This window comes from Dendrobates tinctorius, unplaced genomic scaffold (genome assembly GCF_039654945.1).
Source record: "Dendrobates tinctorius isolate UK_male_01 unplaced genomic scaffold, ASM3965494v1 ptg000117l, whole genome shotgun sequence".
Taxonomy (NCBI): Eukaryota; Metazoa; Chordata; class Amphibia; order Anura; family Dendrobatidae; genus Dendrobates; species Dendrobates tinctorius.
Genome location: NW_027361785.1, coordinates 13,126,589 through 13,146,282, shown reverse-complemented (window position 1 = coordinate 13,146,282; position 19,694 = coordinate 13,126,589). Strand labels below are relative to the sequence as shown.

Genomic DNA, 19,694 nt, shown 5'->3' with positions numbered 1-19,694 from the left:
CATGCCTGTAAGAAGGCTACTATGTACGAGCTCAAAGAACAATATGAGAACTCAACCGTAACAACGGCCCGTAAGGGCAACAGGGTGGGAGCTGTGTCCCCCAATTAGAGGCTAAGAGAAAGATTTTACGGTGAGTACACAAAAATCTCCTTACTCTGTCTCCTCATTGGGGGGGGGGGGACACAGAACCATGGGACGTCCCAAAGCAGTCCCTGGGTGGGAAGCAATGGATGAATATTGTGCTAGCAGGTCCCTAAACTTGGGGCACTGCCGCCTGCAGAACCCGTCTACCCAGGCTCGCATCCGCTGAGGACTGGGTATGAACACTGTAGTGTTTTGTAAACGTGTGTAGGCTAGTCCAAGTGGCCGCCTTACACACTTGTTGTGCCGAAGCCTGGTGCCGAATGGCCCAGGAGGCCCCTACTGCCCATGTAGAGTGTGCCGTGATACCGGCCGGAAGAGGGGAACTGTTAAGTCGGTAGGCCTCATGTATGGTGGACTTTATCCACCTGGCAAGGGTAGCCTTGGAAGCCGGCAGTCCCTTGCGACCGCCTTCCGGAAGAATGAAGAGGGAATCAGACTTCTGGAAGGGTGCAGTCCTGGACACGTAAATCCGCAATGCTCTGACGAGGTCAAGCGTATACAGAGCCTTCTCCACTCTATGAACCGGACAAAGGGATGGCAGCTAGATTTCCTCATATAGGTGGAAGGTGGACACAACCTTCGGAAGGAAGGATGGTACCGTTCGGAGAACCACCTTGTCCTGGTGAAAGGCTAGGAAAGGCCGTCTGCATGAAAGTGCTGTCAATTCCGACACTCTGCATAACCAGGTGATTGCCACTAGAAAAACCACTTTCTGTGACAGAATGCAGAGTGGAACTTCTTTAAGGGGTTCGAAGGGTGGTGCGTGCAATGCTGTCAGGACCAGATTGAGGTCCCACGTTTCCAGTGGACGTTTGTAGGGGGGAACCAATCGGGAAACTCCCTGGAGGAAAGTCCTGACTTGCGGTTTGGTAGCAATGCGCCCTTGAAAAAGGACTGAAAGCACTGACACCTGACTCTTAAGCGAGCCTAGGGATAGCTTGGCGTCTAGGCCCAATTGAAGAAAACCTAGTACCTTCGGGAGGGAATAAGGGAGTGGGACTTGTCCGTGAGATTCGCACCAGGAAAAGCTCTCCAGGTACGATAATAAATCTTGGTGCAGGCTGGCTTCCTTGCCCTGATCATGGTCGCAATGACTAGGTTAGAATCCAGGTTTCAAGGGCCATGCCGTCAAATTGAGAGCCCCTGAATTCTGATGGTAGAACAGACCTTGAGACAGAAGGTCGTGATGGTCGGGTAGACGCCAGGGGGCGCCTGCTGTAAGTTGAACGATATCGGCGTACCATGTACGTCTGGGCCAATCTGGCACGATGAGGATGGTTGGAACTCCCTCTTGTTTGATCTTCCTCACGACCCCTGGAGATCAGGGGGAGGGGTGGAAAAATGTACAGGAGTTGGAACTGGGACCAGTCCTGGACCAGGGCATCCGCTCCGAGCGACCGCGGGTCATGTGTCCTGGCCATGAAATTGGAGACCTTGGCATTGAGATGGGATGCCATTAGGTCCACATCCGGGGTTCCCCAGCGTTGACAGATCTGGTAAAAAAAATCTCGGGATGGAGAGACCACTCGCCCGAGTCCATTCCTTGCCTGCTGAGGAAGTCGGCTTCCCAGTTTTCTACACCCGGAATGTGGACCGCAGAGAGTACCGACCTCGTGTCTTCCGCCCAGTGGAGGATATGTGCCACTTCTCTCATCGCCTGGGCGCTGCGGGTCCCGCCTTGGTGATTCACATATGCCACAGCCGTGGCATTGTCCGACTGTATCCGTATGTGCGAGGCTGCAAGCAAGTGATGAAAGGCTCTCAGTGCCAGGAAGATTTCCAGGATATTGATGGGCAAGGTCGCTTCCCTTGGTGACCACTTGCCTTGTGCCCTGTGATGTAGGTGCACCGCCCCCCAGCCTGTCAGGCTTGTATCGGTGGTCAGGACCTTCCATTGACCTGAGAGAAAGGGCTTTCCTCATGCAAGCGAGGTTGGCTTGAGCCACCAATGCAGGGACCTCCTGGTTGACGATGTCAACCGGAACTCCCTGTCGAGGGAGAAGGGATTCCTGTCCCAAGATCTGAGTATGGCTAGTTGAAGAGGCCTGAGGTGAAACTGGGCAAATGGCACTGCCTCTATTGCTGCTGCCATCCTGCCGAGGACTCATGGCAAACCGGAGAGATCGGGGAGGACTGCGGAGTAGTGTACGAACTCCCAGACGGATGGCCAGTGTTCTGTCCTTGGGAAGGAGCACCAGGCCCCTGGAGGTGTCGAATAACATTCCCAGGAAGGTTAGAGTCTGACTCGGGGTAGTCGACGATTTCTGTAGGTTGACTAACCATCCCAGACGACTCAGTGTGTCTATTGTGATTGAGACACTGACCTCGCAGTCCTTGAAGGTGGAAGACTTGATGAGAAGGTCGTCCAGGTACGGGACGACTAGAATGCCTCTTGAGTGCAGAATGTCCATGGTGGCTGCCATGACCTTGGTAAACGTTCTTGGAGCCGTGGCGAGTCCGAACGGAAGGGCGACAAACTGGTAGTGGTTTTTGGTTGACCGCGAACCTGAGAAACCTTTGATGGGCGGGAGCAATTGGTATGTGCAGATATGCGTCTTGTATGTCTATGGAGGCAAGGTATTCTCCCTGCTCCATGGATGCAATGATGGACCGGAGGGACTCCTTGCGGAAATGACGGACCCGTACATATTTGTTGAGCTGTTTTAGGTCTAGTATGGGCCGAACGCTGCCTCCTTTCTTGGGAACTACGAACAGATTGGACTAGAACCCTCGGAATCTTTCGTTCGCGGGAACCGGCACCACGACTCCTGCCTGAAGGAGAGAGGAGACCGCTTGGTGGAAGGCACGAGCCTTGTCTGATGGTGTTGGAGGGATAGAGAGGAAGAACCAGTTCGGTGGAGTGGAAGTGAACTCTATCTTGTATCCAGAAGACACTATTTCCCTGACCCACCTGTCTTCTGTAATAGGCAGCCAGACTTGCTGAAAGAATAAAAGTCGCCCGCCTACTGGTGGGGTGTCTTCCGGAGTTCGTGAGTCGAGATGAAGCGAAGTTGTGAGGTTTCCCTCCCTTGGGTTTCGCTTGGCCTGCTTTCGACTGCCAAGTCCTGTCCTGTCTCGGCGCCGTCCATGGGTTGTCCCTGCATGGAGAGCGGTTACGGTTTTGCACTGGGCGCGAGACGGACCAGCCCGAAGAATTCCGAAAGGATCGGAATCGTGTCTGGTTTCTTCGTTTAAACGTGCATTTCGGTTTTAGTTGAGGGAGAGAGGTACTCTTACCCCCAGTTGCATTGGCTATCATTGTGTCCAACTTTTCGTCGAAAAGCCTTCCAGTAAGGTACGGAAGATGCGTGAGCGACTTCTTTGAGGCCGCATCCGCTTTCCATTCTCGCAGCCAGAGGATACGCCGAATCGTAATGGCGTTTGCCGCTATCCCCGCTAGACCTCTTGCTGAGTCTAGGGCTGCATGAAGCATGTAGTCTGCTACCACTGCTATCTGGACCGCTTGGTCCGAAAGCACGGCATTTGAAGCTTGAAGATCCTCCTGTAGTTTTTTGGCCCAAGCCAGGATGGCCTTGGCCGCCCAAACTGAAGCGAACGCAGGGGCCAGGGAGGCCCCTGCTGCTTCGAAAATGGAACGAGCCATGCATTCTACTTGCCGGTGTGCTGCGTCCCTGAGGGTTGAGCTGTCTGGCAGAGAGAGTAAGGTCTGCGCTGCTAGTCTAGATACCGGGGGGTCCACTTCGGGTGTATCTGTCCACTGTTTGGTGTCTGTGAGAAAGGGTACTTCGCTTCCAAATATTTGCGATTGGCAAATTTTTTCTCAGGTTGCGAAAACTGTTTAGTAAGTATCTCCTGAAACTCATGGTGATTAAGGAAGACCTTAGGTGGTTTCTGAACACTTTCGAAACAAATCTTATGTTCTGGGGCTTCCGAGGCTGGCTCTGAAATTTCCAGCACCCGATGGATGGCAGAGATTATGTCCTCAACTAGCGCTGTATTGCTAGGGGGAGAAGGTACCACGGACCTCTCCGTTTCGTTGTCTGAGTCAGAGTCACAGATGTCTTCCGAATCCTGTGTATCGCTAAGGTGATCCCTGGTGGGCGACCTGGGGCGGGGGTCTTCTGTGGTGGGGGATCTCTGTGGTGACCTGCATTGTCTGTCTCTGACAGGGGACTGCCTAGGAGACCTGGAATGACGGTGTCTCTCCCGGGGGGGGATGACCTTGTGCTATAGGACGACTCGGGTGATCGTGACCTGTGGGTCCGCTTACGTCTGTGAGAGTCGGAAGCAGCATGTTCCTGAGACAAGCTGTCCATTTGCTGGGTAACGTTCATAGCCGGGACCCAACCCTGCAGAGCTTGCAGCAATGTGGCGGTTAAGTTACCTATGGACTGTGTCATAGACTGACATCTGAGTAGCCCATTCCGGCGTGGTATCTGACACTGAAGCGTTGGTAGGGACTCCCTGGGGTTCTGACCCAGAGTTCTGGATGCAATCAAGGCAGTGCGGATACGTGCTGCCACTGGGGAGCGTGGCTTTGCAGGCTGTGCAGAATGCATAGAAACATTCCTGCCTGGTTCTCTTTCTTGAGCCCGGCATAGTGCGCAGAGGCTGGCTATCAGGGATCCTACAGGGGTGGCTACGCAGAGGGAACCCACAGAGAGCCTTATAGGAAGTATGGATTCACAGCTGAGTAAAGAGAACCCAGCTGTGAGCTTACCCCACCAATGTGCCCCTAGGTCCAGCGCCGACAGATCCCAGTTCTGTGCCCCCCGGAGACTGATGTGGTTCTCCTCTGCTGGAGGCGTCCATTATCAGGATGTCTGCAGCCAAAAAAAAAATGGCCACCGGGATGCTGAGGAGAGGAAGGAGGGGGCGGAGAGCAGAAAAGGGCGCGCTGGGCTATGTAGAAACGCACCCTTTCTGCCTCGATCCGCCCCTTCTATGACACTATAGAGTGTCATTTTAGTCATCGGGGGGCGGGCCGGGGGGCGGGGAAAAGGCGGCGGCTTCAGCTGGGCCGAAGCCGTGGTCTCAAGTAGAGGCCTGATGCCCAGGAGGGCTCCAGAGCGGCGCGGTAGTCTGGGAGGGGGTCGGATTTGTACCAGACCCCCCCCGGAATGGGCGACTGGCTAGCGGTGGGGGCAGCAGGGGTAGCGATTCCTGTTTGGGGGGTTCCTGGAGCGCCATGGAGCCGCTGCTGCTGCTGCAGAGACAGGGGCACAGAAAGCCCTCTCTCTGCTGTGCCATGTCTGCCTGCACCCTCCCCCGGCCCCAGCAGGATCCCACAGCTGGTCTGGGGTCCCTGGATGCTGCAGAATGCTGCCTGTTCTCCGACCCTACCTGAGGCGTCTCAACCTAATGCCCCCTGCAGGGGATTAGGGAGGGTGCGTCTGTCACCGTCAGGGGGTCTTTATCCTCGCCTCAACCTCAACCCAGACCCCAAAGGGGTTGGGGAAGGAGGGGGGGTCTCAACTTCGGACCAGTACCCGAGGGACTGGGGAAGGAGCGACATGGGGAATAGCCGTCTCTACTTCAACTGGGCACCCCTAAAAAAGGGGACCAAGGAAGGAGCCATGCCGGGAGTCTCGCTGGAGACCCACTTTTCTTCATCTGTATTCCGGACGAAAAAGGAAAAAACGGAAGAAAAAAAGGTGCGCCTCCTTGCGACAGTAAGCAAAAACTGGAGAAGGCTGACGCCGTCCAGGGGTGTATACTGCAGAGGAGGAGCCATACTTAATCTTTTTTCAGATTATGCATAGTGTCGCCTCCTAGTGGACAGCAGCATAACACCCATGGTTCTGTGTCCCCCAATGAGGCGACAGAGTAAAGAGGATGACTTCTTCATATGCATAATGATCCTAAACACACGTCAAAATCCACAATAGACTACCTCAAAAGGCGCAGGCTGAAGGTTTTACAATGGCCCTCACAGTACCCTGATATGAACATCATTGAAAATCTGTGGCTAGACCTCAAAATAGCAGTGCATGCAAGACGACCCAGGAATTTCACTGAACTGGAAGAATTTTCCAAGGAAGAATGGATGAAAATCCCTTAAACCAGAAGATTCTCAGCTGGAGAGCATTTCATCTTCAGCTTGCTTAAAATATTCACAATAACAGTAATTTTGACCAGGGGTGTCCAAACTTTTACATGCCACTGTCGTATATGGACAGTTCACACTAGTCTTAAGGAGTGCTCCACACAAACAACACATGAATGAACTTCAAGAATTGTAAATGTACAAGATAATACAAAAGTTACAAGGTGTAGTACTGAATACCTTCGTGTAACTCTTTCCGCAACTTCTCAGCATCCTCTTGCAAGACAGATTTTTGAGTGTTCAGAACCGCAACATACATCTCCAAGTCTGTCCGGCAAGATTTTTCAGCTTCCAGGTAATGATTCAGTTCCTTCATCTAGTAAATAAATTTAAAGGGAAAAAAAAAAAAAAGAAGAATGTAAGTTCATATACTTCACTCATTATTACCATACAACTTCAAAGCATTGCGAGTTATATCAGCATGGCTCAGAAGGTCTAAATTCTGACCATTGACAGCAAGTGTATGATAGGGGTTTGTGTGTGTGTGTGTGTGTGTGGGGGGGGGGGGTCACACACTTTAGAGAAATACACTCGAGATGATAAATTTGCGAACACATGAGGTTTTATAGCGATTTTGATCACTTCTCCACAGCGCCTATGGGATGTCGGAGGAGGTTCCCCACTATGGACTACCCTTCTAAAAGCCAGAGTGGAGGAGGGGCATCTGCATAAGTACAGCTCGTATACTGGCGGTCTCAACTCGTTCATGTTTTACAATAATACTATTAAGTTTCCCCTGCAGCGACAGCAAGCTATACACTTTAAAGGTAGACTGCCATGTTAATTCAAAATCAAACAACTTCTGCCTTATTAGGCCTTTGCATAATTAACCAAAAGCTTATGTACTAAAAGCTGATGATCAGGGGTTCGGAACTGAACTCGCAAGAAAAGGGATTTGTTGTGAATTATGTCAATCAAAGACTTAAATCAGGGGTCCTCAAACTATGGTCCGCGGGCCACATGCGGCCCACCAAGGACTTTTATCCGGCCCCTGGGCCAGGCATTGAACTTCACTGCAATTCAATGCCGGCGGGCCCTGTAATCGCGGGCGGAACAACGAGGCACTGAGGAAAGGCGTTGCGCAGCCCTCCGTATGCAGCGAGCACACACAGACGACTTGTGGTCATCACGCCGCCTGCGCGGCATAATGGTGTCACACCGCCTGTACCGGAAGAAAACGGAGACGAGCGGGCGCCTCTTCAGAGCAGCGGGGGACATAGATGAGTACTGTTTTTTTTGTTTTTAACATCGGGTCCTATTGGGGACATTTATCTGCCTATTGGGGATCTATGCTACCTATTAGAAACCTGTGCTGCCTATTGGGGACATTTAACTGTCTATTGGGGATATTTACCTGCCTATTGGGGACATTTACCTGCCTATTGGGGACCTGTGCTGCTAATTGGGGACATTACCTGCCTATTGGGGACAATGCTGCCTATTGGGGACATTCACCTGCCTATTGAGGACTCTCGCACCACACCAGTCTGAGCCTGTGGTAAAAGTGGAGTTCCACCAATATGGGCACTGGTGAGGCTGCATTCATGGGTACTGATCAGGCTGCATTGATGGGCAGTGCAGTCTGTATATCTCTGTGTGGGCAATTTTATTGCTGGTATAGTTTTTGTAGCGCTGTATATATATTGATATTTTACTAATAGCGATTTTGAATCCCTATGAAACAATGATATCAAGAAAGAGAAAAAATTGACTCGAAGTGTAGGATATTCAAAGAAATAATTAAAAAATCTGTAAGGCCAGATTCAGATTGCGTTAGTGCAGTCCGTTCAACGTATGCGTTAAACGGGCTGCGCTAGCGCAACTGCCTTTTTTTGGTCACGTTATGCGATCCCGTTAGAGCCGATACTTTATCTGTGCTAGCAGTGACGGACCCTCGGACACTGCAGACCACGTCCGAGGGTCCGTCACAGAATGACGGCACATCGCTAATGCATGCCGCTTATGACATGCGTTGGCGATGCGCTCTTTTATAGCAGTCTATGGGTGCGTTAATGCCGCTATGTAACGGATGCGTTAACCGCACCTCCCTAACGCAATGTGAACACAGCCTAAGTTTGTTGATTTAACTTTACTTCTTCATTCTAAATATTGTATTTGTTCCTGTTTTGTTTTACTTCAAAATAAGATATTTGCAGTGTGCATAGCAATTTGTTAATATTTTTTTTAAACTATATTCCGGCCCTCCAATGGCCTGAGGGACCGTGATCTGGCCAAAGTTGGAGGACCCCTAGCTTAAATCATTTGAGCACTGGCAGTGCCCCCCTTTGAGTGGGGAGTTGAAATTAGCTATCCCCAGATAAATAACACATTGTTTGCGTAAATACAGTAATTAGCAACTAGTTGTGCACTCTAGATATAACCAAAAAACGGAGCAGACATTTGCCACATGCTTCCTTGCTAGCACCTAGGTGCCAAACCAAAGGTGAGAGAAGGGCCTGAATACCCCAGCCACTTATGGCTCTGCAGCAGGTGTACCTAACTTGGAACCTGTCACCACAAAAAACGATATTAACCAGTATATATTGGGTTAGTCTGCAAGTTAATAGCGTTATTAATCTTCCTGGCTTCCACAATTAGCCGGTCGCTGCGGGAGAAAATGAACTTGATTCCCCCCCACAGCATTCTGGGTTCAGTTCCGGCTCCAAACATAGAAAGCGATGGCTGTAAGAGGCACCCCCGCCAATGATTGACACTGGCTCTGCATTGGGGCTGGCTGTCAGTCAGTGGTAGGGTCACGGTTACAGCTTAAGCTTTGTATACAACGACGGTGCCGCCCTGTAACTGAAATCGGAATTCTGCAGGGGGTAATAAAATTAATTTTCTCCACACAGCGATCAGCTAATTGTGACCGCTGGGCAGGTAAATTACGCTATTAACCTGCATATTAACCCTAGATCTGCAGGTTAATACGGTTTCTTTTTTGGTGACAGGTTCCCTATAAAGAAAAACAATATTTTAAGGTTATCTTTATAGTAATGCGAGTTTGACACAATTCCTTGATACATTCATTCTCAGGGAACTTTTTGGCAAAATCATAAAAGTGATGGTAGCTGGCAATCAACAGGAATGCAGTATCTCCCTGAATTACAAATACGCGTATAACATTCATATTTGGTGTGGATAGAATTCCTGAAGTATGTATGACGGCCATATTCATTCTCTAGGAGTATCATGGGGTAATTTATGATCCAGAGTAGAAATTAGGGACAAAACTTGTGTAATCACATATGATCAGCCATCCTCCTCTTATCTCAGCTAAGGAAAGAGTGAAGGGTCTGGTGAGTCTAATATCTCATCTATTGAAAATCATTGACAGACCCAAAGAGAAGAAATGAGTAACGCAGATCTGTCCACATTTCCCATGGCATACTCCTCCACCAGAAGCGCTCCTGGATCCAATTCATAAGACGTATCTATATTTTATCCTTTTGTTGATAACGGTTTTTGCCTGTGGATACGTCCTGTTATTTTTCCATCTTTTGTTACCTTTATAAGCACTGTGTACTTTTTAATATTAGGTCTCAATCTTGATAAGTCTGCTCCTTGCTGCTCTAAACGTATCCACAAACCCTGAGAAGAGCAAATATAGCTTGGTTGTGTATGCCAGAGTGCAAGAAAAGTACCCATCAGGTGCTCAAGAAAGCTAGGTACTGTGTGTGCTAGTCTGTGATCCAGTGCAGGCGTTCCGCTGGCCTATCAAAACGATGAGAGGTGGCAGTGAAAAGTGTGGTGTGGATGTAAGAATGCACTTAGCTCATTGGAAAAGAGAGTGTGGGAAGCAGAGTCCCCTTATGTAGTAGAAACCAAGGAACAGATCATCTGCCAAACTCTTTATGTAAGTATTGCATTGATACCCATATGATTTGGACACCAAAATATTTGGCTTTTGTTTGCACCTTAGATGCCTCAAGCTCTTTTATCTTCTCCTCAGATTCAAAAAGCTTTTCCTTTAATGCACCAATCTCCTTTTCCATGGGCATCACTACAGATCGCAACTTTTCAGCATCTTCTTGGGCCTGTTTGTAAAAGAAATAATTTATAATTTCTACAGTAAGCATTATATCATGAACTGCTCAGGATTAATTGCATACATACTGAATATGGCAAGTTAGCATTATTCATAGTATAGCACATGGAGATTTGAGGAATACAGTGGAGCTACCAATGGAATTCAGCAAATCTTCTGACTTTTCCATGCAGGACAATACGTTATTTGTAATAGTTATGGTCGCTTTCATTTTCTTCTTTTACTCTAATTTTCGGCTGTTCTGGCGACTCCTGATCAAATTAAGTCTCTTACAGACTCCGCTTTCAATCATTTTGGGTTCAATGGTCAATGTGGAACAAAGGAATACCGTAACTTGTGTAAGCAGTGTATTTTAAGAAACATGTAAATGAAAAGGTAATTGTTCTTCTGCAGTCTTTCACATTTTTTTTTTTCTGGTGATCTGAAAACTTGATTCTACTGGTTCCTACACTGCCAAACTGGTTATTGGTAACAAAATCCTGCAAGACCAGCATGCCTGAAAAATGTTTAGAGGACAAAACAATTAGAGAGATGGAAGATATCCAAGTAAAAAAAGAAGGAAAGGTATAGAACTTCAAACACGTCATTACCAGCAAAATGTTTTATATCAGTTTATCTACAGTATATATGAAAGGCAATTTAACACGTTCCCTCATGGCCAAAATTTGTTCTACAACTTTAGTTTTTTTCCATCGCTTCTTTAACCCTTTTCCTGACCTTTGACATACCTAGTACATCATGGCTAAAATGCGGCACCACGATGATCGCATTAAGGTGCCTACTGTTTCTGACAGCAGGGCACCTGGGCTCGTTTTCCGGAGTGTTTCATCACCCCCTCTTCCCTCCTGGAACTATGATCTCCATCAGCTAACCACAATCAAATTGCCTGAAACAATGATGTGCAACCCATAATCTGTGCTGTAACCGTCCCTTAAACCTCAAAGAAAGGGAAATCGCAAAAAAGGTGCCGAGTGTGGTACAGAAGGGGGATAAGAAAGTTCATAATTTGGCAAAAAGGCACCGGCCCCGACAAACCTGGCTTATGTATAAAAGAATGCTTCAGACTACCACACATCTATGAACTGCTAAATTTATTTTTCCGACTTGCACAACTTACATATGCCAACCTGATGCATTCTACACATCTCATGTAAGCCAATCTGAAGTACACTGCACAACTCACGTATGTCAGCCTGATACACTGTACCCTACCTCACACAAGTCAACCTGATGAATGTAGCTTACCGGGGGGTTGATGAATGTAGCTTACCAGGGGTATGGCAATAGTGCCGGCCCTAAGCTGGGAGGAGGGGGTGTTCAGAGGTGCAACTCTGCGAGACCCCATCTGGTAGGAGAGGGTGTTCGGTGGCGAGGGGCAGGGTCTGCCGACATTTTGTGAAAGCCTGGAGCCCCCGCGCTTCCACGGTTTCAATATGGTGGGCTCAGGGAAAATGGCCGCTAGAGGTAGAACACACTCTTCTACCAGCCTAGGACTGAACTCACAGCATCACCCCGCAGCGTCGCACCTCCGAACATCTCCTCTGGCCCTGCTCTGCCATCGTCACCTCCCCCCGCCGGTAAGCTGAATTCAGGCTGTAAGGCCAGGGTCACACTTGCGAATGCAATGCGAGTCTCTTGCATCAATACTTGGCACTCGGACCGGAGCATTCAGCTGCATAGAAATACATGCAGCCGCACACTCTGGTCCCGAATGCCGGTGGCAGTGCGGGTTTTTTTTTTTTTTAAACTTGTTTTTAAGTCTCTTTAGGGGACTTGAACCTGTAATCATTTGATTACTTGCACTCTATACTGTAATACATAATTGATTTTAACAATCTCCTGTAAAGCTCAGGCAAAGGCTGGACTTCATAGAAGCACAAAGATGGCGGTAAAGCGGCCTTGACAGCAATTTTAAGCTAATTCTGCTCAATGCTTTAAGAAGCACGTGCTGGCAGGCAGGTATCACACAGCCAGCCCATACTATGCGAGTTGGAGGCTCAGCTCTTAAGCCTGCTCCATAATGTTAACCTAACATCTTGTTGGGAGGAGGTTAATGTAATTGAATAATAAGGCTAGACACTTTTATGCCATTGTCAGTTTTCCAGATTTGTCCGTCAATACTGTGTTGCCCTTCAGTGAAATCTAATTTTTACTTAACACAAATCATGTGTAATACTTAAGCGATAGCTTCTTGAAAGAAAAAAAAAGCACATTTTAAAAAGCTTACAGCTAGGGCAACAAAAAAGTGAAATAAAGTGTATATGAAAATTTGCATACCTTCTTCATGTCATTTTCCAGGTTTTCCTCTTGATGACCTTCGGAAAGTCGCCTCCTAAGTTCTGCAATCTCCCGTTCCACAGACTCCCTGTACTGGCCCCACTGGCCTCGTTCCTGCTCCAATCTGCGATGAAACTGAAGTTCATATTCTCGCAGTGTGTCTATTAAAATACAGGGAAAAAAAAGATGATACAAACAAACATGAAAATAAACATACGTTTGAGACATTTCCCAGGATGGGGTCTCACAACAGACATATGGTTGCGCCCGCACATAGAAAAAAAATTATACAAAAGTTACATTTATATTAAATACTAGATGGTGGCCCGATTCTATCGCATCGGGTATTCTAGAATATATCTCTCTCTCTGCTCCGCAGAACTCCCGACGGAGGCGTGCGTCGTTCGAATGCGCTGATTGGTCGCGGCCGACCGAGCGCGACCAATCAGCGCCGCGGGATTTCCGTTACAGACAGAATTAGACGATAATATAGTAAATTATAATACAGCATTTTTCATCAGCAGCAATAGTTACAGTAATACCCACCAACCGCTCTGGTCACAGGATGGAGGCATCTTAAAAATTGTGGCAGTTTGACACAAAAGCCGATCTTCAGATGGAAAATTGACAAAAGGCAGAGATAACACTGGACTGAGTGATCGTACAGCCGCCTAGATATTCTAGTAAAGTCATTTTAATCTGTTACCCTTAATTTACCGGCATCTCTACACACTATGCAGCACTGGCTCGTTTCTTTACAGTTCTTTGTGCCCGATAGTATTTATAGCTGCCACATGTATTATTTATTATGCTTTGCTTATATAGAGTCATCTTATTCTTCAGCAGAACAAACCTCTCTGTTTCAGCATTTTCACATGGTAAAAACTGTGGACAGACACCTTTTAAATTAGGAGCCAACCATACCATACCTTTCATGATAGCCTGGAGCGAAGCCACCTCTTCCTGCCATTGTTTTTTCACTTCATCAATGGCTTCTTGCTTGGTGTTCTCAGACACTGTAGCTATAGCTTTGATGTTCTCCATCTCTGCTTGGGCTTGTGAGAGCTGGAGGTTCAACTGGGCGATCTCTTCTTGTGACGCTTGGATAACTGCATGTTGCCGTTTTAGGTCTTCTGCACAGGAGGAGGAGGAAGTCAACATGTCTTACAATCTGAAGACCAAAGAAAAATTCTGCACAAATACAGTAATCTAATAATAGAAACTAGTGTATCTACAAAGACAATTTCAGCAAAGATACACTAGTGTCTATTATTAGATAACTATTTGCAAATTTCCTGTTATAAAAGTGCAGGCAAGTATTTCATTAAACCGCGTAGATGCCTGTTACAGTAACAGTACAACAGTTCTAGGACAATGGAACTTTAAACATCTTACATTTAATCTACCATAATGCACCATGCTCTGGAAAGAATAGTAGTCATGGCCGCTCCTGCCAGCGATTCAGCTGCTCCATGTTAACAGAACAGCTTTTCCTCTTCCGGGCTGCTATTGATGGGCCGTGACTGCCATGATGCTGATAGACAGCCAACACCCTGAAGTTTCACAGCTGGCTCCCCGCTGCCTAACTTCAGGGAGCTGGCTGTCAATCAGCATGTCATTAAAAGTCACATCCTGTCAACAGCGCAGAGCGGAAGAGAAGCTGCTGCTTTGTTGAGGAGAGATCAGTAAAGCTGCTGAATCATCCGCAGGAGCGGTCTCTGACTGCTCTATGCCGGCAGGAATCGGCATCGGGCACAACAGGCAGGTATTTAGCAACCACCTGCCAGTTAGTTCTTAGGCCCATAGTGAAAAAAAAACTCCTTTAAGTGACAGGTAAAGTCACAATTGCATAAATCACAATATATACTGTATGTAATAAAGTCACAGGAGAATCCTACTCTAAAACGAAAAGCAAAACAACTGAAAAAAATGTAAAAGATGGAAAAAAGAGAATCTGTAAAGATACTTGCAAAAAATGAATTGTAAAAATGCAAATGACAAGATAAACTAAACCCTGTGCAAGTTTGATCTGATTGAAATTAATATACTTAACTTTAAAAGAAAAACAAATGTATTTCGATAACTGTAACTTAACAGAAAAGTTGCTAAGTCTATTTTGCCAAGTTTCATACATGCTGGTCGTAACGTGGGCCCTGAAATGTGCCTACTATACACAATGCTAGCATGAAAATGGGCTTTGGCCAAGTTCACACAACAAACTTTCCTATGGCAAACCTGACGGATTTGTCAAAGAATCTGAGCATAAAACCTAAATCTTGAATTGAACAGGGCTAAGGCATGTTTGTAATAAGCTTACCCTCTTTAGCCAAATAAAGTTCTTTAAATTTTGCTCTCTTTTGATTAAATTCTTGCTCTAGTTGTGCCTTAATCTGAAGATTTTCTGCATTCGTTCTCTCCAGTTCCTCAACCCGTTTCTGCATATCATCTGATAATCAAGACAGATAAAGGTTAATTTATTAAAAGTATTACTCACAACATTTGGAAAACAAGACATCTATTTTATATACAATTACAGTAAAGATCTTAGGAGCAGAAGTATTCGTTATCAATCAGGTTCTTTGCCAAAATAAAAGAACTATACTATAATCTGGTATCACAAGACCGAGCACAGATACCGTAATTCATATGAGAAGATCAAAACGAAAAGTTAGGCTAAATTCTCAAGATGAGATTGGGGAGTTTTGCATATAGTAGTATTTCTGCAGCATTTCCGCAACTTTTAGTTAAATTAGGTCACTTGCATTTTTTCATTGAGTTTTTGAGAGTGCTTTTTTTTTATATACGTTTTTGACACTGCTTTTTGTCTCTTGCTGATATGTAAGGTTATAAATAAAGACGCTTTGTTTTCTATACTTTCTGGCATTTGGCTTTGACAAAATTTTATTTATGCAGTCATGTGCGGATTACATGCATTTCTAGGGTATTCCACATTTGCGATTTTTTTACCTGCAGATTTTCCAGATTTAATGCAATTCTATGTGGAAAATCCGCACAGAAAAGTCAGTGTACTCGCAAGAGAAATTAACATTCTGTAAACTTTTAAAATGCACTGCATGTCATTTACAAAGCACACAACTAAAAAACACAGTGGGCATTAGAGGTCTATAAATCCCACCCAATTTGTTGGAACATTAAGGCCCCTTTACATTTAGCGATGCACCAGCGATCCCGACAACGATACGACCCGGTCAGGATCGCTGGTGCATCGCTAAATGGTCGCTAGTGAGCTGCCACACAGGCAGATCTCACAGCGACGCAGCAGCGGTCGTTACTTACCTTTTAGACGCGGCGATCCTGACGTCCTCCCGCCCACGTCCACGCGTCGCTCGTCGGCGCCAGCAGGAAGCAGCCGATGAGAAATGGACCTGGACGATCTTGCGCGATCAGCGACAGACAGCGGGGGAGCCAGTCGGAGGTGAGTATTACACATAGCGATATCGCTGCTGCGTCACAAAATCGGTGAAGCTTTAGCGATATCGCTGTGTGTAAAGGCCCCTTAACATACTGTGTTTGGGTTGAAACACAGGATGGTAACCATAATATTACAGATTTCTTAAGTTGTATTATGTGTATGTTTTAAAAGTTTTTGCCATTTTCTTTTCATATACAACAAGAAAAAAAAAAAAAAAAAATCGCTATCTTGCAATTTTCACACTGCCCACTGGGGCTAATTACAGGGAAATTCATGTTGAAAACAGTATATGATATTCCAGCAGGATGGAGGTACAGTTTTCCAAAATAAATGCTCAATGAAGAATACAGATATGAAATGACACGTCACTTCGTGTGACAACAAAGCCAAATAATGACATCCATTTGACTGGCACTTTTGATAATCAGTCACAAGGTCAGGAGTATCATATAAGATTTGTGGCCCATCTTGAAAGCAGATTGTAATCTCTCAGATGTCCTGCCAGGTAAACCAATGATCACATTTAGAAGGGGCAGAAACCTCCAAGATCACCTGGTTCACAGCCACTTTGTGGAGGAAAAGAGGAGTAACATGGTTAGTCAACATAAATAGAACCACCTCTGGAAGAAAAGTAATACAGATGTCTCAAGAGCTCTTTCATGGGCGCTGAATGGACTATTCCCTCATTAATCCATCATCAACTGAGCAGGTAAAAGGTCTGAAGCTGATTCCAGATCTGTCATTGTCATTTGAAACCCGTTCTTGTAAAACCACAAAAAGCGAGAAAAGGAGACCTCAATGCAAGAGAAACATATCTTCATTAGGCTAAAAAATAAAAAAAAGTACATTCTGCAAAAAAAAAAAAAAAAAAAAAAAAAAAAAGGGCGCATTGGTGAGCTTAAAAAGTCAAAACGGCCTGGATGTCCAATAGTGGTGGATAAGAGCAGGCCTGTGGAGTCGGTAAGGCCTCTTTCACACTTCAGTTTTTTGCATCAGTTCAAATCCGCCAAAAAGTCACAGAAGCGGATCCGTTGTTAACTGATGTGAACGGATGGCACAGGATCCGTTTTTAGACGGATCCTGAAAATGCGGAAATTTAAAGGAAATGCTGGAGAGAGAGAGAGAGAGAGAGAGAGAGAGAGAGAGAGAGAATGAATTTTTGTTTTGTCTGGCACCCAGAAAGAATTTCGGGTTAAATTAGTGTCTGGAGGATCCGCCAGAGAAAAAAAACGTTACAAGCTCCGTTTTGAAATCTTTGAGGATGGTGACGGACAGCAACTTTTGGCGGATCCTCAAAAAAACGGATGCAACGGACAGCAATCCGTCACAATCCGCCATTAATGCAAGTCAATGGGGAAAAAACGGATCCTCAAAAAATTTGAGGATCCGTTTTTTTCAAAACCTGGCGGATTGTGACTGATTGTAAAAAACGGAAGTGTGAAAGAGGCCTAAGCCAAACCTGCGACTCAGACTCCTCAATTTCCCTTACACCGACTCAAACTCCGACTCTACGACTCCAACTCCCACACATATTGCTTATATTTAAGTGAAAAATTTATTGCAGTACAATGTGAACGTCAGACATTTAATCATTTTTATGATCCAATAATCAAGATATTTAGATAGAATATATACAGTACAGACCAAAAGTTTGGACATACCTTCTCATTCAAAGAGTTTTCTTATATTTCATGACTATGAAAAAAGATTCATTCTGAAGGCATCAAAACTATGAATTGGCACATGTGGAATTATATAATTAACACAAAAGTGTGAAACAACTGAAAATATGTCTTATATTCTAGGTTCTTCAAAGAAGCCACCTTTTGCTTTGATTACTGCTTTGCACACTCTTGGCATTCTCTTGATGAGCTTCAAGAGGTAATCACCAGAAATGGTCTTCCAACAGTCTTGAAGGAGTTCCCAGAGATGCTTAGCACTTGTTGGCCCTTTTGCCTTCACTCTGCGGTCCAGTTCACCCCGAACCATCTCGATAGGGTTCAGGTCTGGTGACTGTGGAGGCCAAGTCATCTGGCGTAGCACCCCATCACTCTCCTTCTTGGTCAAATAGCCCTTACACAGCCTGGAGGTGTGTTTGGGGGTCATTGTTCTGTTGAAAAATAAATGATGGTCCAACTAAATGCAAACCGGATGGAATAGCATGCCGCTGCAAGATGCTGTGGTAGCCATGCCGGTTCAGTATGCCTTCAATTTTGAATAAATCCCCAACAGTGTCACCAGCAAAGCACCCCCACACCATCACACCTCCTCCTCCATGCTTCACGGTGGGAACCAGGCATGTAGAGTCCATCCGTTCACCTTTTCTGCGTCGCACAAAGACACGGTGGTTGGAACCAAAGATCTCAAATTTAGACTCATCAGACCAAAGCACAGATTTCCACTGGTCTAATGTCCATTCCTTGTGTTCTTTAGCCCAAAAAAGTCCCTTCTGCTTGTTGCCTGTCCTTAGCAGTGGTTTCCTAGCAGCTATTATACCATGAAGGCCTGCTGCACAAAGTCTCCTCTTAACAGTTGATGTAGAGATGTCTCTGCTGCTAGAACTCTATGCATTGACCTGGTCTCTAATCTGAGCTGCTGTTAACCTGTGATTTCTGAGGCTGGTGACTCGGATGAACTTATCCTCCGCAGCAGAGGTGACCCTTGGTCCTTTCCTGGGGCGGTCCTCATGTGAGTCAGTTTCTTTGTAGCGCTTGATGGTTTTTGCCACTGCACTTCGGGACACTTTCAAAGTTTTCCCAATTTTTCGGACTGACTGACCTTCATTTCTTAAAGTAATGATGGCCACTCGTTTTTCTTTACTTAGCTGATTTTTTCTTGCCATAATACAAATTCTAACAGTCTATTCAGTAGTACTATCAGCTGTGTATCCACCAGACTTCTGCACAACACAACTGATGGTCCCAACCCCATTTATAAGGCAAGAAATCCCACTTATTAAACCTGACAGGGCACACCTCTGAAGTGAAAACCATTTCCGGTGACTACCTCTTGAAGCTCATCAAGAGAATGCCAAGAGTGTGCAAAGAAGTAATCAAACAAAAGGTGGCTACTTTGAAGAACCTAGAATATAAGACATTCAGTATTTTCAGTTGTTTCACACTTTTTTGTTAATTATATAATTCCACATATGTTAATTCATAGTTTTGATGACTTCAGAGTAAATCTACAATTTTCATATTAATGAAAATAAACTCTTTGAATGAGGTGTGTCCAAACTTTTGGTCTGTACTATATATATATATATATATATATTTATTTATTGTGTGTATGTGTGTATAATATAATATATAATAACACTATGACTTATCTCAGCTAAGACAAAGCCTAGATCCTCAGGCTACATTCACACCATGGGCGTAGCCAGGATCAAACCTGGGGGGGCAGAACCTCATACTGTTCCGCAGAACCTCATCCTGCACACCTCAGCTGCTGCTGAACTTCATGCTGCACACCCCTACACTTGAAAATAAAGCCTGCACCTTAAGAAGATGTGGTGGTGATGAATGTAGTCTATTTATTCCAACTATCAATTGATGTCGATGTGTTACTGAAGACGAGCAATGCCTGTCCTGGGCGTCCTTTTGGGCAGCTATGAGGTGTACCTGACTGGTGCTAAAAAAAAAAAAAAAAGGAGTGTTAGTCTGTGTACTACCCGGTTTTCATTCTTTTTGGTACAGATACGATATGGACAAATATGGATAAAT

General features: G+C 45.7%; 1 protein-coding gene across 1 annotated transcript in view; it reads right to left on the bottom strand.

The window, feature by feature from the left end:
* The window catches only part of RABEP1 (rabaptin, RAB GTPase binding effector protein 1), a 122,092-nt gene that overhangs the window by 83,371 nt on the left and 19,027 nt on the right, over window positions 1-19,694 (bottom strand). Inside the window, exons 2-6 of the mRNA XM_073590566.1 lie at window positions 14,854-14,982; window positions 13,466-13,669; window positions 12,537-12,697; window positions 10,129-10,248; window positions 6,392-6,527 (exon numbers count right to left, since the gene is read on the bottom strand). Coding sequence (XP_073446667.1) covers window positions 6,392-6,527; window positions 10,129-10,248; window positions 12,537-12,697; window positions 13,466-13,669; window positions 14,854-14,982 — 750 coding nt within the window. The remainder of the gene's footprint in view (window positions 1-6,391; window positions 6,528-10,128; window positions 10,249-12,536; window positions 12,698-13,465; window positions 13,670-14,853; window positions 14,983-19,694) is intronic.